Below are 25,395 nucleotides of genomic sequence, written 5' to 3' on the forward strand. Positions count from 1 at the left end.
TTACAGTCTGCATATAAATTAGTGCATAGAAATAACACCAAAGTTGACGAAACCCAAAAAGACGTGAAACAAATTTCCACAGTTATGTTAAGTTTTGCTAGTTAATTATAATCGTTGGAAAGATCTAAAGTTTTTTTATAAGATCCGGAAATCAACCTAGAATAGGTTTATAACCAACAAGTTTAAAGGCTCGTAAGGGCCCAATGATACGAAAAGCCGGTTTTTTACCCGTAACTCACGATTTTGGCGGTGTCCGGGGAAACTCTTGTATGCAGTCTCTCTTAGATATTCGAGGTACACTAGAAAAATGGTATGAACTCCCAGGTATTTTCACTTTTGTCGTTTCTGTAACACTGTGTAATTTGAACAGATTTTTTGAAATGGCATAAGCTCTTTAATTTCAATTAATTTTTTCTGGTTACTGAAATAAGCGCTAAAAACGTAAAAAAAAAAATTAAATCGTATTCAAAAAATCTGTCTCATCTTTTACACAACATTCATAGGTAAATCCGTATATAAAATGTTGAAATTCATTTTTATAAAATAAAGACAAGTAGATATTATTTTTGCATGCAAGATAAAGCGCATTTGATAAAAACAGAGTTTCCGCAGTGCAGTGCATTATTAGCGTGCATAAAATCTAATATTGTGCTATTAAGCAACAACAAGAGCTTACGAGCTATAACAGCGCTAGTGCCAAATGGGGCAGACGCTAACTAACACTACTTCATTTGAATTTCGATCAGACTTACCTGAAAAATATCAAAAGAATTTGCTGACATTGTGCCCGGCGAAGCAGACGATTGTGATGAGCTCGGTGTTAATGGCGTATAGGCAGCCGTCCGTGTAGACAGCGTGTCCACATTGGTGCCCAACAACAATGGATTTGTGGTTGATTTGCCAAAGCCTAGGAAATCATTAATGCCAATAGGAGGATCTGAAAAAGGATAATGAGCAAAAAGAAGAGCCAATGTTGTTTAGTATATTTTTCGTCATAATGTTTCCGCTACTCATATCTAAAAATACATTCAAGAAAACAATAGCATATTGAATCTAATGCGGATGTAAAAATCTTCTTGATAAAATTTCGCCTACATTATGAGACACTGTGGTAATTTATAAACTTGCAAATTTAGGCAATGCATGGGCAAGTTGTGATCCAATTTGTTGGCATCTGCTTTTTTTTTGGCGCTCATACAAATAATGCTTTAATGACAAATTACAACAAATATCAACATGAGTTGATATCGATAAACTATACATATGCCCATTAGGATGGAACAAAAAACACCAAGTTTAATCTTTTTGCATGGGTCATACAACAATTTGTCGCCACAGAAAAAGACCATTTGGATATCAACACAATCCTAGTTCTCATGTTGTATGGTTAAAGTTATTAATCAGTTTCTAAAATTAAAATTCACCACGGAGAAACGGTTTTTAAACTCATAACATCATTATCACAGGGGAAAAAATCGGCAGAAGCTGCTGATCGAGACTCAGTAGACTGTTTCAGTTACGGCGATCGATTTCTTATTTAATTTGGCCGCCGTTGTGTGGTGATAGCGTGCTCTGCCTACCTAATCGAAGGTCCTACGTAGAAGTCCTGAACAAAGTAACACAAAAAATTTAGAAAGAAATTTATTCAATTAGAAAAAGGTTTTTTTGGCGGGTGTACGCTTCCGCAGTGGTTTGGTAAACACTACGAATGTTTGCAATCTTGTATTGCATTGCAATCTTGTTCGAGGTGCCAAACTTCATAAGATTACCTCTACTTAAATAAAAGTTATTGCAAAAAAAAAAAAAATTGAAAAAATGTGGCTTATCCTCACATGGATAGGCTTACGGATAGGCTTAGGGATGCATGGATGAGAAATGTCGACTAAAAAAATATTTACTTTCTTGACCAAATTAGCAGGTCCTCTGTCCTTCTACTATCGTAATTTGGTGTAGTTTGATGGGTTATCTTGCAGATGTCCAATGAGTACCAGTTGGAGACTGCACTAGCAGTGCTATTGCCCTTGCAAGATCTTCTGCGATCTCGTTGTCTTCCATGTTCCTGTGACCAGGTTCCATATAAGAGTTATATTTGCGAAGTTAGCTGCTGACCGCCTTAGATGAAGTGATGGGTGAGTTAAGCGTAATGGCCGTTACTTGGATATCTGAGCAAATGCACACTTCGCACCCGCCATCGAGTCCTCTGACGGCAACGTGCATGCCTTCTCTATACCCAGAACTTACGCTTGGAATATACGTACACTTACTTACTTACTTAATTGGCGCTTAACCGTCTAAACGGTTATGGCCGTCCAACAAGGCGCGCCAGTCGCTCCTTCGCTCCGCCAACCGGCGCCAATTGGTCATACCAAGGGAGTTTAAATCGTTTTCCACCTGGTCCTTCCAACGGAGTGGGGGCCGCCCTCTACCTCTGCTTCCATAGGCGGGTTCCGATAGAAACACTACACACATACTAGCAAAATTGAGTAGACGGACTGACAGCGACACCTTTTTTCGGTTGAGTCTAACGAGTGTATAGGTTGACCTTAGTCATTGAGGGCTACTGAAAAAATGGGTTAAGGCTAAAAAAAAATGTAGGGGCTATCGATTAGATATCGGGAGGGAATATTGTTTTTTTTTCGGTAGTGGCTGGAGCAAACACCCCAAATATAATTTGCAGAAAAATTTGAACAAGGCAAATAGAATTATTATTAGAGTAGTTTCAAAGCTATTACTTTATGATTTAATTAGGACCTTCTTGATAAACTTCATGTTGCCCGACCTAGATATGCTTAGGAAAACATGCAGAGGAGCCTCGAGGAAGTTTACGAAAGATGATCTTAATGAAAGCAAAAAGGCAACCCGTAATGATTGGCAATCTGAAGCGCATCATCAATGAGAGGAAGGTTCCAGTATCTATCTAACCACATTTGGGCCCAATGAGTCAAACGGAAAGAGTTTGGTTATTTTCTATCTCAATTGCAACACCCGGCGTAATTTACTAAGCGATTGTCAACGACTCTATTTGTAACTGTCTAAGAATTAATTAGTGCCCGCATTAGGAATCTTAGGTATCTTTTCGCCGGAAATGGAACAGTTACTGTTACTGTTCATAGTAAAGTTATCAAGCGGAACTGTCGGTGCCGTAAATCATAAGGCATCTTTGCCTTAGACTTGGATTTTACTGGACACTAAAAATGACTTCCAAGTAGTTATGATATGTAATCGTAGATGTTGAGGAGGAAGAAAGCGTGCAGCATCTACTCCGCTAAATTCCGGCACTAAGTACATGTTCGCTGGGTACTCTCAATAAATCGCTTCTCAATGCTGTAAGGAAGGAGTCCAATTTTGAAAAAAGCGGATTATAAAAACCTGTTGGGGAATGTATCTATATGTGGCTTAAGTGTCGGGCTGTAATACTAGCTTTTCGGCGCAGTCCTTTCAACGTTACCTAACCTACCTATCGTGCCTTCTGGCCAATTTGTAGGAGAAATTAAAAAGCAGCACACGCAAGTTTTGAGAGAAGCTTCTCGAAGGTATATCGCGTCTTGTTTTTATTTATTTCTTTCTAAGGGGTTTCTTCTTGGTTTTTGATTCACACGTCACTTGGCGATAGTCTTTTCCTTTGGTGTTATTGTCTCATTACTCTGAACCATGTAAGAAGTTTCAAGTTTATAGAAGTTTCGTAAAATTTGAACAAGATTCCTCAGTTCACTACGAGTTTTTAAAATATATCGATTTGTGCGCCACCTAGCGCAAAATTTTGTTTTGATAGCCATTAAACTCCCGTTGGCTTCTGTGCCATGTCTCCATTTTCAAGTCGCTAACTTACTGGGATGCTATTTAAAAGTGAATCGCAAGATTCCAAATTTCGTAGGAGTTTTTTTGTTGACTCTATTCGTATGCCAACAGCGATATTTTTTTCTACTTTTGTTGCATTGTATAAGAGCTTAGAACTATGTGTGAAGTTTTAGACTTGTAGCTCTCAAACTTTTTCATTCAATTTAATGCATCGTCCCCGAACTCTTAACTACGTTGGGACTACTGCAGACTTAGTAGCTCAATAGAGAGTATCTCCCACGAGTACTAAATTGTTTTGAAGTAGTGCACAAATTTTCCACTATCACTAAAAGAATTTGTGGTAGTGAAAAATTGATTCCAGCATTCTTTTTCTATCAAATTATAGTGGAAAAGCTTTAGAGGAAATAGGAATTTAGTGAACTGAGCCAAACTATGATACAAACACATTTATACATACTCACAACCCTGCAAAAAATGCGATTAGGCTAGGATGAGTCCGGGGTGAGTCGCAAGGGAGTATGCGACAAATTCCAGTTTTGAGCTCTTTGTACCCATTTATATCCGCAATAGGACCAATCCTCCTTGCATCCATATGGGAACATATGAAGACTAGTCCCTTTTCGGTTCAATATGGATTCACAGGAGGACAAGTCGTATTTTTAACCCCAATGGTAGCAGATGATATACACCGTTGTAATCCGTTTTAAAATAAAACAATAATTTAAATTGTCTTAGTGCCATTGTTCACATTGGTTGGTCATCCTAAACGTTTTTGGCCGACTCCGAACGCATCTGCTAAGGCAGATGACTTTTTTCATGGCAGAAACACAATCGAAGGGTTTGCCAAGTCACCAAATCGTTTTGATCTTTTCAAAAAGGAATAAAAAATATTCCTCGAAAATTTCATTTCATTCCATTTAACCCTATCTCATTTAACCCTAACTCCGGTGTAATCGTTAAGTTCTAGTAATTTAGGTTTGGTATAGGGCTCCGCATTTTTCTTAAATAATTCCATTCAATCACCTATTTTATACCCAGCCGGTTGCCCAGAGGTTGCCTTTACTATAAGGAATGCTTTGAAGAAAAATTAACGAAATCGGTTAAGGACCACGCCCACTTTTATATAAAAGATTTTTAAAGGGGTCGTGGACGAATAAAATAAGCTATATAGTTGCAAAAAAGAGCTTTATATCAATGGTATTTCATTTCCCAAGTGGATTTATAACAATAAATGGGAAAAACTTCAAATTTTAAATATGTGTATGTATTATTGCGCAGCCTTGTAACACTATTAAACACACAAAACAAACAACAACAGTACTTCCAGTGTACAGCTGGGTATGCAATAGGGCGGGTCGATTTAAAAATCGCTCTTGCTCTGTGAAAATGGTATTCTGGGGATCAAAATAAGAAACTCTGCCGAAGGAACCATACCTTTAAAATGAATTCTGATAATGCATCACAGTAATGCCTTGGTTTTAAAAGGGGTTGTAAAAACGCTAATTTCTAATAATTTTTTTTACTTTCTTTTCTATTACTAAGTTAAATTCATTTTTTCATTTACATATGTTCTGACTAAATAAATTTCTAAAGAGAAAAATAAACTCCAAAAAGAAAAAACATAGGCATTTCAAAGTGGGATTTTTCAAAATTTGCCCCTTCGACCCAAAGGGGGGGGGGGGGGGGACATCAGAATTCGTTTTAGAGGTATGGTTCCTTCGGCAAAGTTTCTTACTTTGATCCCTAGAATATGATTTTCACAGAGCAATGTACGATTTTTTTGCCCCCCCACAAATCGACCCGGCCTAGTATGCAATGATCGGTTTCACCCGAACTTAGACTTCCTTACTTGCTATTTAACGCATTTCGTTGCCGTTTTTTTTCTTAATATTTCTTAAAATGGGCTACATAGATTTCAAATTGACTAATCCCAACTGCAACTAAAGGCGCTCAATTATGCCCAAATGTAGACAAATGGGATCAATCGGAGACCAATCTCTTTAGGAATGAATCGCACAATTTTGTGCAAGGTAGTGCATATGTAACACTTGCATTTGTTTGCATTTCTACATTCGCTGCTCATTCGAGGAGCACAAGAAATAATAATGCTTGTTAATACAATGAAATATGCCCACAATAAATCAAATTTATCTGTAGTAATTTTTATTTCAACTGCTATTAGTAATGCCATTGACGCTGTTGCTGCATAGTCCTAGAAGCTACTACTTAGATGATATGTATGTATGAGTGCGTTGATGCTGTGCAGTTGTCAGCCATCGCCCCAACGTCATTGTCATTTCACTGTCGATTCTGTTTATTGTAGTTGTAACTGCTGCTGTTTTCATTGAGATCTTATTCCCATAATACAGACATTTATACATATTTACTCATACGTCCGTTCATAAGTATGTTTATTTGTATAAAAGTTAGACTTTGCCGCCATTTTGCCTTGGATATAACTTTTTAAGTATCAAGCGAATATAATAAATTATAAATATTTTCAGATATACATATTTGCTTTCACATTGTACTTATTGACGTTAGCTTTGTTTGAAATAGTTTAAAGGCCCAAGTCGCAGTTTGCTCCAGGCTTATTGTCTTACTTCGACATCTTTATCTTCATCCCTACTATATATGAAACTAGCAGACCTGGCAGACGTAGCTCTGGCCTAACTTTGGTCTATCTGCATAAGTTTTAAGACGTTTTTCTTCTTACTCTCCTTCCCCCTTTTTCTTGTCATGTATCTAGTGCACAATTTGAATAAAATGTTGCAATGTTTTGCTGTGGATGCAGCAGTGCGTCGAAAATGTCGTTTACTTACCAATGAATACTATCAGAATAAAATAAGACTATTTAAGTATGTATTTCTTTTAGTCGCAAACCCCCTGAAACGTATATATTGTAACGAATTTTGGAAAATTCCTTATTATTTTGCACCTTCTGTTAACGTTCGAGTCGCTGAACTGTCGAATAAAAATAAAGAACTCCAATATTCAGTATGGCAAATTTGTCTTTATTTAGACTACTTTGGGAGTAGTACTTCACAATTATAATTATTGCGTACTTCACTAAAAGCGTGTTTAAATCAAACTGATTGATCATCGCTTGCACCGCGTTGCTTTTATACTCTCAGTTAGCTTATTTCTCCTAAGGTCTAGACTTTTCACGACACTGCCCTCTGAAACAGTTGTATCTCATACTTGGTTATTTAGCTATATACATGTACTTTAAGTTTTTATTTTAGCTATATGCGTATGTATGTGTGCTCTTAGATGATGAAGACGTGACGGGTGATTGTTTCTCTTTCTTCTTCGCTCTTATCTGCTGACTACCTATGTGTATGTGAAATATTCTACGTTCCCTTCGACGTATGTGTGTAAATGCCTTACTTTCGTTGTGTTTATTAACTAGCGGCATAATGATGTTAGAAATGCTAATATTCGCCACAATATGTAAATATAATTAACCGTATACATATATGCACACATCTACATTAGTTGATTTTGTGAATATGCAAGTATATACATATGTATGTGTGCAGGGACGGTCGGTCAACTGCATCCTTCGGCGAGCTCAATAAATAATTGCCAAAATTTCTCTGATGTGTTGACCATTGAAAAGCGGCATTGCATTTTTCAATAAGTAAATAAATGTTTGCTTTAACGTTTGAAGACAAATATAAATACAATTCAAGTATCATACGTAGTAGCATTTTCTATTGCAAAGTAAGCAAATACTTTTGAATATATGTATGTACATAGTTTAAGTACAACTTTTGATAAAATGATAACTTTCCTTTACCGCAAAACTAAGTTGTTTTAACAGTAAAAAAAAATGTAATTTTATTGCGCTTTCTCTCCAAAAGGAAACGTTTTGGATGACGCCTCATAAAATAATTATTTTTAACAAACAGTCTAATATATATGTTAAATGTACTTTAAAGTACAATAAATATACGCTTGCTTATTCTGAATACTTAAAATCTTCTAGAACCAATAGTTACTTTTGAAAGCTACAGTCTGAAATTGAGGGAAATCTATGGCCAGATCATTCAAAAATACATGAAAAGAACATGATGAAATGCAAGGTGCCATAATCTCCGGAGAGAGGCCGAATTCTCTTCTTATTTGCGTCATCTCCGTTAAATGGTTCCTGCAAATTGGCGGGACAGGAGCTATGTGTTTAACTCCGACTCCGAACAGTATCTGCAAGGCAGATGAGTTTTCCCTGAGAAGCTTTTCATGGTAGAAAAACATACGGAGTGTTTGTCAAATCTCTGCCGAGGGGCGATTCTGTTTAGAAGAACTTTTTTCTAATTAAAAAAAAATTGTTTCTAAATTTGATAAAAAACTTGATAATTCCACTAAAGAACGTTCATATTAGAGCTCGGGCTAATCCGTTAATCGATTAACTGATTTATTCGATTCTGACGGAAGCCGAGTACTATTTTTTCGGTTAGCATTACTAGATTAGTCGAAAAATCGATTAACCGTTCACTTTCAATTACTCGGTTAACCGTTGATTTTCGATCGGACCGAACCACTATAGCATGTATCTCCCAAACAACCGATTCTTCAGAAAATAGTGTTTTGTCATATATTCCTCATTTCTTCAGATTGAAGCTTCAAATGTCACTGTGTGTTTTCGTATATAGCACGTATTTTTGTCTACAAAAGTCATAGAGATTGGTCGAATAGGTATTATATACCCCATATAAACCGATTGTTCAGAGAAGAAGCTTTGTGCCATTTCTGCCCCATTTTACCAACTAGAAGCCAACTTCTTGGGCCCGGGGAAAATATTTTTTTTAAATATAGAATATTTTTATTTTCTTTGCCTTTGAGAAAGCAATATGTATTGTGACGAATATTACCATCTCTAAGGTTATTAAAAAAGGCACAACAACTGAAACATTAAGCGGGAGTAATTGGTATGTCGTATCGCTGTAGTCGTATCCTTAACGTAATCAGCTATTTATCGTTACGACGGTAAACCAAAAACCAATTGGTTGGCTACGATACGGTTACGACCTTAACGGCACCAATAATCGATTGCATTGATTCCCATAAGGTTGGTCGAATCAGCTGTTATAAGGTTACCGATACGGTTACCGATAATGTCTGCAGCTTTAAGCAAACTACATAAACATATTAATCATCATTTACCCGCATACATACAAGGAAACGAAGGAATAACTAATATGCAGATGTAGTCATCGGTGGAAGTATTACTCACATATACACGCGCATATGGCTAAACGTGTATCTGTAGTTTATAGCTGGTAACGTATAGCTGGTAACCAAGTAGAAAATTCTAGCAGAAGATACGTCTATACATTTGGGCAAAGAGTATAAAAGCAGCGAAAGCTGAGTAATCTATATTCAGTTTGATTAAGGCACGCTATCAGTTGCGAAGTGAAGTTTAATTGCGAAGTACTTTCAAATTAGTCTAATAAAGACCATTTTGTAATACAGAATATTGGAGTCTTTTATTGAACAGTTTAGTGATACGAACGTAAGCAGAAAGTTGCAAATAAGCGGAATTTCCCTAAATTCGTTACAGTATGTATATCAATGATATCATCAAAATTTATCATTTCAAAATTTTCTTTTTCCACACTTAATAATGTTAGGTCACTGTAACGAACTTGCCCCATCGTTGATCGTAAATATATCAAAATCACTTTTAATTTGCTGAATGATCCTTGGAAGCTAGCAATTGATAATGGGATAGTCAAGACTATTGGAAGTGTTTGGAAAAACATCTTCTCCATACGAGATTATAAAAGTAAGTAGTTCTAACGGAGTTTTAGGTAAAATAAATTTAGGTAAATAAATGTATTTCCAGGGTTCCGTGGTTATTCGACGTTGTTATGTTTCTTTCCTTTTCTTTTCTTTTCTTTTCTTTTCTTTTCTTTTCTTTTCTTTTCTTTTCTTTTCTTTTCTTTTCTTTTCTTTTCTTTTCTTTTCTTTTCTTTTCTTTTCTTTTCTTTTCTTCTCCTTTCTCTACTTGTCTTCCTTGCCTACACATACATTCTGTAATCGCCTATTCAACACTACGCCAACTCTTACCTCATGTTTATATTCTGGACATAAGCATGCTGCGTTTCCATGAAGAAGGTACTGGGTTCAAGTACCGGCGAAAGAGCATTAAATATTAAAAAAAAAAACCTTCGGCCTAAACCTCCTCGGAGGTAAATCAACCCACATTTTTATACTCAGTTGAGCAGAGCTCACAGAGTATAATAACTTTGATTGGATAACGGTTGGTTGTACCGGTATAAAGGAATCGAGATAGATATATACTTCCATATATCAAAATCATCAGTATCGAAAAAAAAGTTTGATTGAGCCATGTCCGTCCGTCCGTTCGTCCGTCCGTTAACACGATAACTTGAGTAAATTTTGAGCTATCTTGATGAGATTTGGTATGTATGTTCCTGAGCGCTCATCTCAGATTGCTATTTAAAATGAACGATATCGGGCTATAACCACGCCCACTTTTTCGATATCGAAAATTTCGAAAAACAGAAAAAGTGCGATAATTCATTACCAAAGACGGATAAAGCGATGAAACTTGGTACATGATTTGAACTTATGATGGAAAATAGAAAATTATTAAAATTTTGGACAATGGGCGTGGCACCGCCCACTTTTAAAAGAAGGTAATTTAAAAGTTTTGCAAGCTGTGATTTGGCAGTCGTTGAAGATATCATGATGAAATTTGGCAGGAACGTTACTCCCATTACTATATGTATGCTTAATAAAAATTATCAAAATCGAAGAACGACCACACCCACTTTAAAAATTTTTTTTTTAAAGTAAAATTTTAACAAAAAATTTAATATCTTTAGAGTAAATAAGTAAATTATGTCAACATTCAACTCCAATAATGATATCGTGCAACAAAGTACAAAAATAAAAGAAAATTTCAAAATGGGCGTGGCTGCGCCCTTTTTCATTTAATTTGTCTATGATACTTTTAATGCCATAAGTCGAACAAAAATTGACCAATCCTTGTGAAATTTGGTAAGGGCTTAGACTCTAGGACGATAACTTATTTCTGTCAAAAATGGCGAAATCGGTTGAACCCACGCCCACTTTTTATACACAGTCGGCCGCCTGTTCTTCCGCTTGGCCGTTAGCACGATAACTTGAGCAAAAATCAATATATCTTTACTAAACTCAGTTCACGTACTTATCTGAACTCACTTTGTATTGGTATAAAAGATGGCCGAAATCCGACTATGACCACGCACAAACACATTCCAGGGTTACCCTAGGTTAATTTTCCTACATGGTGATTTTCCCTTATTTTGTCACCATAGCTCTCAACTGAGTATGTAATGTTCGGTTACACCCGAACTTAGCCTTCCTTACTTGTTTATTTTGCATTACACCGCTTTTTGCTACGAATATAAATAAGGCTTTATCAAAACGGGATTTGATGATGTGGGAATCGGCTGTTTGTAGGTTTTCAAATAAGATTTGAAGTACGTCGGCATCAATAGCGAAATCGACAAAGCAGCCAAGGCATTTCCTTCAGTGTACCTTTTTTATTATCTTAAATTATTACTTACCATTTAAGGGTGATATAAGCTCATCGGTTGTCTCATTTCGTGTACTCAAAAAATCTTGACGTTGTTCCAGCAAAGAATTAATTGAATGTTTTGTTAAAATATCTGCACCGACACTCGATAAAGACCTCATTTTAAATGCTCTTGAGTCATGCACATTAAACTGGAAATAAAAAAAGTCATTGTTATTAAAAGTCGTTAGTTATTGGAGCTATATAGGACACAGTTTTTAGTAAATGAGTTTTCCATAATTTAATATTAATTTTATTGCTATCTAAATATGCTTTGTGTGACACGGCGTATACGTAACATTTGTTTCGTACGAAATAAAAACGATTGATTTAAAACTTGTGTTGAGATTGAAAGGCCGGATCAACGGTTTCAATGTGTTGCTAAAGGCCGTTTTCACCATTTCTAGTTTAGTTAGAATGTAACTGGAGGATAGTAATCCTTCAGATAGCTTTATGGATGGTCGCGAGAATTAGCAGTTGAAACTTATTTCGGCTTGTTAAGTCATATAAAGAATTTCGCGAAGCACTGTTATAAATATTCCCACTATACTAGAAAAATATTTTTTTAAAACGCAGTTTGTAAATGTGAAAAATGTTAGAAAATTACCAACGATTGGGAAAAATAATTTCACTTGCAAAGTCTGAAAGCACTCATAGCCAATACAAATGTCAAACCGTTCCTCTTATACTACGCTTGCAACAAAAGTTGAAAGTTGGCTATTTTTGCATGTCAGATGGCGCTGGTGATGCAATCTACTCAAGAGCCAACGCGCGATGTTGCATTAAAAATCTTTTGTGTTGGGCTTATGACATTTTTAGCCATCAAACAGTGAGTCTTTTAGCTCCATATCACGCTCAATTATCATGGGAATGCTTTGGAACATTGTGAGACTTCAGAAAAAGATGTCGCGTAATTTTTGTACACATGAGTTTTGATAGGCAGATGTCGCAGTTGGGTTTCATTTAATACATACGGCTAAACGCCAACCAGCGAAATTTTTTCTTGAAAAAATAGGATTATTAAAGGCAGTGTTGCCAAGCTAAGGACAAGAAATTAACTCACATTATTAGTTCACAAATTGAACCATACTTCTATTTGGATTTATCTGGCTCAAATCGTTCTGGCTGCGGATCATAACGGCTGGATTATGGCTTTTGTTTTCACCAACACCGAGTGACCAACCCGCATTTAAATCGACTAATGTGCGCATTTTGTAGAACAAATTCCAAACAACTATTGCTGACAACAGCAATGACTTTTGTTTACATTTTTGCTTTGTAATTAACTGATAATCGATGCCTCAATTAGGATAGAGAAAACTAATATAAAGTAAGGGCTGTCAAATATTAGGCTGAAGATGGCTGGAAACATAACAGAAGTTGCGTTTGGTAACTCGAAGCAGCTTGCGTATAAGTTATTACTAACCATTGAAAGATTTTAAAAGTGAGCGCAGGGGGAGGTGGACATGTACATGTGTGAGGGCAAAAGAAAAAATTTCCTTTTTTATATTGAAAAGAAACATTTCAGTGTATACCAGTTTTTATTCAAAACACTCTTATGAAGCATATTACATTATTCCACGACCCACATTGCAGTATATGACTGACTGCGTGACATACTCTGACATATGCTGTTAGAAATCTATGTATCCAATCTAGGCAGCACAAGTCTTTTGATATGCGAATGTAGGACAATTTCAATTTCACTGACCGGCAGCCGATGTGAAGGGCTTAGGATAAACTTCGGAAGGAACCACTACCAAATTTTTCAGCAACGACTGCGAATTTTTTTAAGAGCCAGAAGATTACGCAGCTAATTGAAGACGCAGTTTTTCTATCAGATATGTATATAGCTCTGCAGTTGATGGGCTTCTCAGTGTGACCACGCTTCATTCAGGCCACTGAGGCGTAGTATATAAGGTAAAAGTATTTGGTTGAGTTTAAATATTTAAGAAGTTCCCCAGGTTTACATCATAGATTTCTGAGAGGAACTCAGAAAAGCATCTTTCAGATAATTTTGTGATATTACAGCTATGCGCGGTTGATCGCGGAGTGGATACTCCCGTAGATTCCCTGCGTACCGAATGGTTACTTATGTAATTGCTGTAATCAAAGATAGAATAAGCGTAGAGCTTTGCCCGTCACGTTAATATTGACGAGATATAAAGACGAAACTGTAAGTCGGGGAAACAGCATAAGCAACACAAACAAGTATTGGAGAACAAAAATCACACTCTAAACTAAGTCCTTCATCATACCTGCCCTGATGTATGACTCACAAATGTGGTCGGCATCAAAAGAAAATGCAATATCATTTCAATTATTATCTTGTAATACGCTCTAATTCCTAAAGATATCAGAAACCTACTTATTGTAAACCTAAAGGATGGCACGGTGTGAAGTCATAACAGCTGCCGCATTTTGAAAAACCGCAACAATTTAAAACTAATGAATCGCTTACTTTTCCCATGAATTCTCTCGAAATGCCACTTATTGGCGCGTACGTCCACTTCAAATGCCATCGAAGTGCGAGTATAAAGCAAAGACTACAAAAAACAGAGAACTACACATAAACTCGAAGCACGCCAAGCAGCAGAGATATTTTCCAGAGTAAATGTCCAATTACAATAAAGGCGTGCGCGTGCTGTCGTGAAATTAATTCCGCTGTCAAAGTATCGAATGTGCCATTGCGCATAATGCAATCCAAAATTCTGGGGAAAGAAAAGTTATAAACAATTGCTACACAGAAAAGTAAGTTTGCCAAAAAGTACGAGGGGTAATGCAGATGATTAGCACACCCGGAGCCCTGACGGCAGCATTCTGAACATACATCTTGCAGACTCAATGACCAAAAATGTAAAGCTAACAACTGCAGCAAGGCTTAAGGCCTCGGAGCAGGTTGAGTGCAGGACATATCGCCAGAGCAGTAGAGCGCCATTAAATATGGTGCGAACGGTCCACATGGTCCGGCGTCTGAGCTTAGAAAGCAATCTTGGCACCACAATAGAGCCAGAAGGTTGGCGTAAGGGTGCGGAAATTGCACAACATACTATACAGGTATAAACTGATGGTTTCAAATTAATGGAATTGGTCGGGTCTGCTGTTTACTGTGTCGATTAAGAAATAAGCAGGCCCTAAAACTGCCAGATCACTGCAGTGGCTTTTAAGACGGAAATTGTAGCCGTGAAGAAAGCAGCAAAGGTTCCGGTGGAAGCGTGCTTAAGACGCAGTTGCGTCAATACATACTTGTATTGATAGTCAGGCGGATATTAAGAAAACAGTACTTTCTCCTGGAATGCAAATAGACATTAAAAAAACTTAGCTCAAACCTAACCATACATCTATACTGGGTTTCCAATCATACTGGGATAGATGGCAACGAAAAGGCCGATAAGTTGGCAAAGAAAGATGTAGCGCTTGATGAACCGGCGGTAGACTCCCCAATCCGTTTTGGAAAAATCAAAAGCAGGCAGCAGTTGCATGTTATCCATAAAGCGGGAAAGATCATGCTTAAATCCGACGACATTGGACTCACAAAGTTGCTCTTACTTGTAAGGAGACAAGACTTAAGGCTCAATATGGACGTACTAACTGGGCACTGTCTTCTGGCGTCACAAGCTTAGCTGCTGGAAGAAACGGTTGATCAGGTTCTGTGTTCCTATCCTGCGCTCTTGAAGTCAAGGCTCTAGCTATTAGAGACGGCAGAGTTGCCAGATATCCAGGCAGCTATTAAGCTAGGTTATATGAAGCTTCTAGACGGAGTTATTCTGTAACGATAGTACTTGTGCCTATTTGGGTTTTTTTCGTTTGGTCATCAAACAAATGCTGGTAACACTATGGACACATTTAGTTCAACCTAACCTAAGTTCTTTTCATACCTTTCAATGAACATTAGCGATAGTCGAAATACAAATTTTTTACTTCCTTTATATTAGGTCGGTTGAATAAATCTTGCATTCGATTTTTAAGTAACTTCTTGATGAGCTAGAGACTTAAAATTTCAAACTTAATTCAGAGGTCGATGACAGCCGATGACACGATACAAAAAGATTCGCTAGGGGCGCACGGGATGAGATATTTAGAAAAATTTTACGAAACGGAGCGAATTTTGGGAATAATTTTTATGTAAGTTCTCATTGAGCTACAACAGTAAACCTTCACAGATAGGATAAGACGCCGAGAAAATGTAAGAAAAGGAGAAAATAAAAATAAAAGAAAAAAATTTTAAGCACTTCCTTTATATAAATGGACAAAAATCAGCGAAACATTTCTCCTTATATAAAGACATGTTCTTGCTAAACTTTTATTTTTAAAATTTGACATAGAAATTGCAAAAATATTTATGAGAAGTTAAAATATAAAGGTGGAGCGCAATTGATTTACTAATAATTACTCCTTTCCTACCAACTTTCCAATCCAAGCAATGTGCGCTCCACTTTTATATTTTTACTTCTCATAAATATTTCTGCAATTTTTATGTCAAATTTTAAAAATAAAAGTATAGCAAGAATATGTCTTTATATAAGGAGAAATTTTTCGCTGATTTTTGTCCATTTATATAAAGGAAGTGCTTACAATTTTTTTATTTTATTTTTGTTATCGAATATTTTTTATTTTTATTTTTCTTGAAAAACACAGTTTTACGGTGATTTTCTCAAGTTAACTTTAAAGTTTACTTCTACTTTAGTGCTCGTTTCCATAAGCTTACATGAGTCAACATTTTTGACCACGCATGTATGGCCTCCGACAATACGCTAGCGCGTTCATTGCGTATCGACGATAGCACAATGCATACAAGAAACAAAAAAAAAAACAAGAAAAAATCGAATGCTGGCATGCTGGCAACAGCACGCGAACACAAATGCACACACACATCCACATAAAAAATAGTGACTTCCAATAGCAACCACAAAGCTGTCAAACTGCAACGAACACAGCGATAGCTATCAAGGATTTCCGCTAAGGGATGGGCTTTCAGAAAATCAGTAACAATTGCTACAAGCTGAAGTATGGTTGTTAAGAAGAGGAGGTGGATGCAAAGAGGCACTTCACCTTAGGTTCGCCCACATGCTGATACATTTGGAAAGCAGTGTAGGAGCAGCAATAGTATTGCCAGTAACAAACAGACACACACACACGCACACACACACATAACACTAGATGTTAGTTAGCAACAAGTAAGGAAGGCTAAGTTCGGGTGTAACCGAACATTACATACTCAGCTGAGAGCTTTGGAGACAAAATAAGGGAAAATCACCATTTAGGAAAATGAACCAAGGGTACCCTGGAATGTGTTTGTATGACATGGGTATCAAATGTAAGGTATTAAAGAGCATTTTAAAAAGGAGTGGGCCATAGTTCTATAGGTGGACGCCATTTTCGGATATCGCCATAAAGGTGGACCAAGGGTGACTTTAGAATGTGTTTGTACGATATGGGTATCAAATGAAAGGTGTTAATGAGTATTTTAAAAGGGAGTGGCCCTTAGTTGTATATGTGAAGGCGTTTTGGGGATATCGACCAAAATGTGGACCAGGATGACCCATAACATTATGGGTTGGTTACCGCTAATTTATTTATATATGTAATACCACGAACAGTATTCCTGCCAAGACTCCAAGGGCTTTTGATTTCGCCCTGCATAACTTTTTCATTATCTTCTACTTAATATGGTAGGTGTCACACCCAGGTTTTTCTTAAGTTTTTTCTAAACCATATTTCATCCCTTTTTTCGTATTTGGTATAGAATTATGGCATTTTTTCATTTTTCGTAATTTTCGATATCGAAAAAGTAGGCGTGGTCATAGTCGGATTTCGGCCATATTTTATACCAATGCAAAGTGAGTTCAGATAAGTACGCGAACTGAGTTTAGTAAAGATATATCGATTTTTGCTCAAGTTATCGTGTTAACGGCCGAATGTAAGGACAGACGGTTGACTGTGTATAAAAGCTGGGCGTGGCTACAACCGATTTCGCCCTTTTTCACAGAAATAAGTTATCGTCCTAGAATCTAAGCTCCTACCAAATTTCACAAGGATCGGTGGCATTAAAAGTATCCTAGGCAAATTTAATGAAAAAGGGCGGAGCCACGCCCATTTTGAAATTTTTTTTTATTTTTGTATTTTGTTGCACCATATCATTACTGGAGTTGAATGTTGACATAATTTACTTATATACTGTAAAGATATTAAATTTTTTGTTAAAATTTGACTTAAAATTTTTTTTTTTTAAGTGGGCGGTGTCGTGCTCCGATTTTGCTAATTTTTATTAAGAATACATATAGTAATAGGAGTAACGTTCCTGCCAAATTTCATCATGATATCTTCAACGACTGCCAAATTACAGCTTGGAAAAATTTTAAATTACCTTCTTTTAAAAGTGGGCGGTGCCATGCCCATTGTACAAAGTTTTACTAATTTTCTATTCTGCGTCATAAGTTCAACTCACCTTCCAAGTTTCATCGCTTTATCCGTCTTTGGTAATGAATTATCGCACTTTTTCGGTTTTTCGAAATTTTCGATAACGAAAAAGTGGGCATGGTTATAGTCCGATATCGTTCATTTTAAACAGCGATCTGAGATGAGTGCTCAGGAACCTACATACCAAATTTCATCAAGATGCCTCAAAATTTACTCAAGTTATCAATCAAGTTGTCAATCAAATTTTTTTTTCGATCCGGATGATTTTGATATATGGAAGTCTATATCTATCTCGATTCCTTTATACCTGTACAACCAACCGTTATCCAATCTAAGTTAATATACTCTGTGAGCTCCGCTCAACTGAGTATAAAAACAGAAACTACATAGTACACTTTTACGCCATTGAATAGTGGGGTTGTGAGCGTATGTATGTATGTTTGTATGTATTCGTATAGGGTATGAGTTCTTGAGTATTTTGCTGCAATTAAAAGCGCATCAAGTGTCAGTGGAGTACCATTAAAATGCCAAATTAGTGCAAACATTGTTATCAGGCACTCACCAAACAATTTGGCGAAAATGGCGTACAACTCATTACGCCAGATTAACGAAAATTATTATGGCAACAAGTGAATAACTTACACTTTTACAAATGCAGTCACTTGAATTTTGAATATAGTTAGTTACTGTAAATTGAAAGTATATTTCTTATACAAATAAAAAGAAACTTACAGACATGACAAGCAAGTTGTAAAGGGGTTATGATTTGGAGAAAATACAATAATAAATTCGGCAGCAGGGGGTTTTATTGAGTTTTAATTGAAGGGGAAAGCGTACTTAATACTAGAAGATATTCCGAAAAGTATGGAATGTATATTACATCATATCCCAATAAAACTTTTTGTTCAATCTCAATTTAAAATTCATTTGGGAATTAACATTACAATCAATTCTCTAAGAATTGCAGCTCAAATAACCCTTGAAAGCGTTCTCAAACTACTCTAAAGCTCAATTTTCAACTTCCATTTCACTCCTACTCCCACTTCCACTCACACTCCCATCCTCACTCCCAAAAATTATGTAGTATGGGCATGTTTCATAAGGACGTACGGGATAACGTAATGTATATTCAAGTAATGAATACCGTTCCCGTTATACTTATATTGCTATAATTGCTACTCAGTTAACCGTGCAAGACTTATATTACCTATATTTAAGCACTTCCTTTATATAAATGGACAAAAAAGAGCGAAAAATTCCTCCTTATATAAAGACATATTCTTGCTAAACTTTGATTTTTAAATTTTGACATAGAAATTTAAGACAATTAAAAATATAAAAGTGGAGCGCACATTACTTGGATTGGAAAGTTGGTAGGAAAAGAAGATATTATTAGTAAATCAATTTCTGATTTCTGTCGATTTATATAAAGGAAGTGCTTAAAATTTTTTTTAGTTTATTTTTATTTCCTCCTTTTGTTCCTTCGTCACGGCGTCTCAACCCAGCTGTGAAGTTTCATATTTGTAGCTCAATGAGAAGTTACTTAAAAATCGATCACAAAACTCCAAATTTCCAAATTCTTATCTAAATATTTTTCGATTTTCTTACATTTTCTCGGTGTCTTAACCTATCTGTTAAGTTTTACGCTTGTAGCTCAATGAGAACTAACATAAAAATCAATCCCGAAATTCCTTCCATTCCGTTTGGTTTTTCTAAATATCTCCATCCGTGCGCCCCCTAGCGAAACTTTTTATATTGTTTCAGTGGCTGTCATCGGCCTCTGAATTAAGTTCTAAATTTTTAGTCTCTAGCTCATCGAGAATTTACTTAAAACCCGGTTTCAAATTTCCAAATTCTTATCTAATTATTTCGGTCCGTCACCATCTAACGGATTTTTCTTCCTTTTGTTGCATTGTCATGGTGTTATAACGTATGTGTAAAGTTTCACGTTTGTAGCTCATTGAGAAGTTACTTAAAAATCGATTGGAAGATTTATATGAAAAGAGGGAAAACATTCCACAGACCTAATATAAAGGAAGTAATAAAGAAGAGGATCGCAAATTCTTTAAATGGTTGATAATCATTTGCTAAATATCAAAGAAAATTAAGTCAGTCATGCCGGCTTAAAAGTGGGGTAAACCAAGAGATGTACCGGCTCACTAGTCATAGTTAAAATTTAACATATCCGAACTCTGCGAATCACTACTGGCGGCATCAAATTAGACAACAGATCTACTCAGAATCAACCGAATAACGGATATATGATTAAAAGGTCTAGATAAATATTAAAGATCTATTTAATTGAACTGTTCATCGACATGCCATTACCGACCATTGTAAGGAGTATGTTGGAATTGCCTGCATGACCCTACTAATTTCAGCTAATGTGGTGTGGTAATAGAGCTTTTATTGCAGTTTGGTATCAGATATGTCCCGGATCTCGAGTGATTTGCAGGCTTGACAAATCGCGAGGACTTCTGCTTGAAATATACTACAGTACGACGACAGTTTGAACAACGTAGAAATATATAAAGAATGCGAATTTGTTCCAGCCTCTACACCTGAGTCCATTTTGGAGCCTTCGTTGTGGACTTAGTTTCCATCATTTATTTAGTTTCAATCATTTATATTGGAAAGGATAGTGTTAACGGTAACCTATTTCGGATATATAAAAGTTTGAGCCAAAAGTAAATTAAGCATACTGGCATTCTCTTACTGAGTATGCCCCCCAGCTCCCAGATTCCTTGAGCCTTGCTGCGGTTTGTCATAATATAAAAAGTACGTGCATCTATAGCAGGCTTAATATGTTGTTTAAAGCAGCCGTGTGACAGATGCGACAACCTGCGGAGGCACCAACGTACTATAGTAAATTAAACGTCTACCTATCCAGCCTAAAGCCTGACATATCCAATGTAGCCACCGCGCGCTGTGAATCATCTATTTTCATGCTCTATGAAACCCACTCATTTATCTGTATCTATAATTTATACACATTGTAACTATAACAATGCGTGGTTACAACAATAAGAACAGGACTTACCAAAACTACAAGGGAATTGTGGTTGTGGCCAGAGCTCTGAGAGCTTTAACTTTAGCTTTAGAAGATACAAAACTGTATAATTAAAATCTTGCATTCATAAAATAAAATAAGAAAATTTGTGATTGCAAACATAAAATATATCATTAGAGCATTTCATAATCCAATAGAGAATTGCAACGAAATAATAAGATTAGGTAAGGTTAGGTTACACTGGCTGCTACGTGACGACCTCACATGGACTTAATGTGCCAAAAATTTGCTTAACTACCAAACCGAAAACCGCTATCTGGAACCAGTTCCTATGTTGGTTATAAAATAACTCAGTCCTCTTGGAAAATACTAGAAGCTTTCGGTCCTATGCCACTTGCTGCTTCGGTACCCCATACCTCTTAGTAAACAACACCATATCCGTCTTCCCGATATTTGATGCTCAGGCAGGTATATCGAAAAGCGCACAATCCACTTATGACACCTGCAATATCATCTTCGTACACCATGTTTCATGGCTCCCATATCAAACGACCTGAGCAGTTGGTTGATGATCAACTTCCAAAGCAGAGGTGACAATAACCTCCCTTGTAGCGTTTCCCTGTCCTAGGTACTCATACAGGCCCCATTGCGAAGTTATCTTCCTGCAATTAAGTATGCAGCCGATCCATCTGGTTTAAGCTGGATGTACTTCAATGTCCTTAAGACTTCATCATCGCCTGTTGAGGCACATTGTTGAAAGCACAAGCAATGTCTAAGGAGAGAATAATAACGGAGATCAAATGAAGTAATCGAAGGATAAAAGCTTTCTTAACTCTAATTCAACAAAGACATGCCGCTATTGAAGACTCCTTTAAACAGTTAAATAAGTACATAAAATATTAGAAATGAACGACACATTTCTGATACATTTACAAAACGTCATCTTATGTACAGATGACGTGTTATGCAGGCGTATAGTAAATGAACAAAACGCGTAATCTTCCCTTATTCCTTCCGCTTATGGATGAGTGCGTATATACGAAACTGTCATATTGACTTAAGTAATCGGAACAAATGTGTAATTAACATGCAAAGGTAAACTTAACTTTTCTACTAAGAACTAACAAATATAGAGTGTCTTGCAAGGATGCAGACAAAGTGTACTTAAACTAAAGATTTCTAAGACTACTTATGTACGTATAATATTCGCATATACATGTCTGTACATAATTATTAACATAGTCGTACTTATTCACATACGTATATAAATAATGTGAAGTTGATTTTATAAGAACGTGGAAAAGTTTAATAAGAACAAGTAAGGAAGGCTAAGTTCGGGTGTAACCGAACATTACATACTCAGCTGAGAGCTTTGGACACAAAATAAGGGAAAATCACCATTTAGCTAAATGAACCTAGGGTAAACCTGGAATGTGTTTGTATGGCATGTGTATCAAATGAAAGGTGTTAATGATTATTTAAAACGTACTGGGCCTTAGTTCTACAGGTGGATGCCTTTTCGAGATATCGCAATAAGGGGGGACTTTAGAATGTGTTTGTACGATTTGGGTATCAAATTAAAAGTATTAATGAGGGTTTGAAAAGGGAGTAGCCCTTAGTTGTATATGTGAAGGCGTTTTCGAGATATCGTCCAAAATGTGGACCAGGGTGACCCAGAACATCTTCTGTCGGGTACCGCTAATTTATTTATATATGTCATACCACGAAAAGTATTCCTGCCAAGATTCCAAGGGCTTTTCATTTCGCCCTGCAGAACTTTTTCATTTTCTTCTACTTAATATGGTAGGTGTCACTCCCATTTTACAAAGTTTTTTCTAAAGTTATATTTTGCGTCAATAAATCAATGCAATTACCATGTTTCATCACTTTTTTCATATTTGGTCCAGAATTATGGAATTTTTTAAATTTTTCGTAATTTTCGATATCGGAAAAGTGGGCGTGGTCATAATCGGATTTCGGCCATATTTTATACGAAGATAAAGTGAATTCAGATAAGTACGTGAACTAAGTTTAGTTAATATGTATCGTTTTTTGCGCAAGTTATCGTGTTAACGACCGAGCGGAAGGACGGACGGTCGACTGTGTATAAAAACTGGGCGTGGCTTCAACCGATTTCGCCCATTTTCACAGAAAACAGTTATCGTCATAGAATCTATGTCCCTACCAAATTTCACAAGGATTGGTAAATTTTTGTTCGACTTATGGCATTAAAAGTATTCTAGACGAATCAAATAAAAAGGGCGGATATGATGATATCTTCAACGACTGCCAAATTACAGCTTGCAAAACTTTTAAATTACCTTCTTTTAAAAGTGGGCGGTGCCACGCCCATTGTCCAAAATTTTTCTAATTTTCTATTTTGCGTCACAAGGTCAACGCACCTACCAAGTTTCATCGCTTTATCCGTCTTTGGTAATGAATTATCGTACTTTTTCGGTTTTTCGAAATTTTCGATATCGAAAAAGTGGGCGTGGTTGTAGTCCGATTTTGTTCATTTTAAATAAATGAGATGAGCGCCCAGGATCCTACGTACCAAATTTTATTGAGATACCTGAAAATTTACTCAAGTTATCGTGTTTACAGGCGGACGGACAGACGGACGGACGAACATGGCTAAATGCATCTCTTTTTTCACCCAGATCATTTTGATATATAGAAGTCTATATCTATCTTGATTAGTTTATGCCGTTTAGGATTACCGTTATGCGAACAAAGTTAATATACTCTGTGAGCTCTGCTCAGCTGAGTATAAAAATAAATTTTTTAAGTTTCTGTGGTGTAGTACGAGTAGAAGCACAGTGCAAACAGCTAGCCTTCTGAAAAAAGCTTTGTATTGTATTATGCCTACTAGAGCAGTGATAAACTAGAATTCAATAGGCCCTATGCATAAAAAGCGAGCAATTACACAAACTCAATTTCAGAGCCCCTGTCGTGAGAGCTATCTTTCCACACTAAAACCCGTTGTTCCGGAGTCATCTTATAACCCATCGCTATTTTCAAGTTATGCAACCATGGAAAGATAAACTTTAAGATGATGTAGTAAAGCAAACGGGGTGCAAAACTTCCCTAAAAAGTTATACATATATTTCTGCTTGGAGCACTTTATATGTGTTCAAAAGATGATAGGACAACTTGCGTGCAAATTAGATTGAAATTCGTTAGCAGTGCGTTGCAGTGCTCCTTAAAAACTAAACTTTATTAAGACCTAGGGATGATCACATCGCAATGGGGTTTGTGCGAGCTACGAATTCTGTAAACAGAGGAACGCCGCAGGGTGGGGTTTTATCACCAATGCTGTGGACGCTGGTTATAAACCAATTGCTTAGGCTATTCGACGGAGGACCAGTCAAACTTACGGCATATGCAGATGCCGTTTCAGAAACGGTTTAGCACGTTCTGTGTTCGTGTCCTGCGCTCGCCAGGTCAAGGCTCCATTAATAGGGCGGCAGAGTTGCCAGATCTCGAGGCTGCAATTAAGCTGGGTTCCTAGTATTTGCCAAGAGGACGGAGTTATTCTATAATGTATGTCCTGGCACCTGATTGGAGTTCTTCCGTTTGGTCGTCAAACAAATTCTGGGAACACTGTGGACACCTTCAGTCTATGTGAGGTCTTTAATGACCTGCCAGTTTAACCTAATCTAACCTAGGACCTAGGGTGAATGGAGGGTACAAAGTGCGCCAAGTACAAAAAGCCTAAAGCTCCTTACTGGAATCTAATAAATTTTAGGCTAGGTTAAAGTAGCCTCCACACAATAGAGGAACACTTAGGCCAGCTCGTATTTTATAATATCCTTGAATGAATTGCTGACTTTCTTTTTTCTAATGTATCGCAGAATGCCATTGATTTCAGCAGAACCAAGCTTGCTGAAGATTCGATCAAGTGCGAATGCGAATCGAGGTAAGTACGATTCAGTATAATCAGGAACCTAGTTTGGTTGCCAGTTGAGTGAGGTATAGTTTATCTGGACACCTCCAATGCGGGATCCCTTGCCTACATGATTTCTTGGTCATTACAAACACGATCTGGTCTTTGCACGCAGCAAGAGGACTAACGATGTTACTTACTTTGTTGAATGCAGAATGTAAGCCCTTAACTGATTTATTTATTTTTTATTGCGAAAGTTCAAAGAATACACTTATTGCAGGTCTAATAGAGGTCTTTCCTTGAGAAGCCTCTCTTTAACAGTATACATGTGCTATATAAGATTGGTAATAAAATAAATCAACCGACCCCTAAGTAAGGGTTGTTGTTGTATTAACTATAAAGACACTCCCCGAAGATTTCTAAGAGTCTTATCGATGTTGATGAACCTATGCCAGATATAGATCCGGCACGTTCCGGTAACAAGCACCATTGTGGCACTATCCCAAACATCACGAGAATGATTAATATGACCACATTCAACCTTCTGGGACACGCGGGCGCCCGCCTGCAAAATGTGTGTATGATACATTTATATTTGTAACGGGATTCCCCTCGCGTAGGTGAGGTTGGCGATTGGGTTGCGGAAGCTCTAGAGCTATAAAGCTTTGTATTGCGCTTATCAACCCCTTGAAT

At 36.8% G+C, this 25,395-nt stretch overlaps 1 protein-coding gene across 2 annotated transcripts in view; it reads right to left on the reverse strand.

Moving 5' to 3' along the window:
* orb (polyadenylation element binding protein orb) overlaps nt 1-25,395 on the reverse strand; it is a 149,218-nt gene that overhangs the window by 22,125 nt on the left and 101,698 nt on the right. For both annotated transcript variants that reach the window (XM_067762137.1, XM_067762138.1), the window contains 2 exons: nt 11,379-11,538; nt 753-937 (listed from right to left, as the gene is read on the reverse strand). In XM_067762137.1, coding sequence (XP_067618238.1) covers nt 753-937; nt 11,379-11,508 — 315 coding nt within the window. In that variant the 5' untranslated portion in view covers nt 11,509-11,538. The remainder of the gene's footprint in view (nt 1-752; nt 938-11,378; nt 11,539-25,395) is intronic.

Source organism: Eurosta solidaginis, chromosome 1 (assembly GCF_040869045.1).
Source record: "Eurosta solidaginis isolate ZX-2024a chromosome 1, ASM4086904v1, whole genome shotgun sequence".
NCBI classification, from domain to species: Eukaryota; Metazoa; Arthropoda; class Insecta; order Diptera; family Tephritidae; genus Eurosta; species Eurosta solidaginis.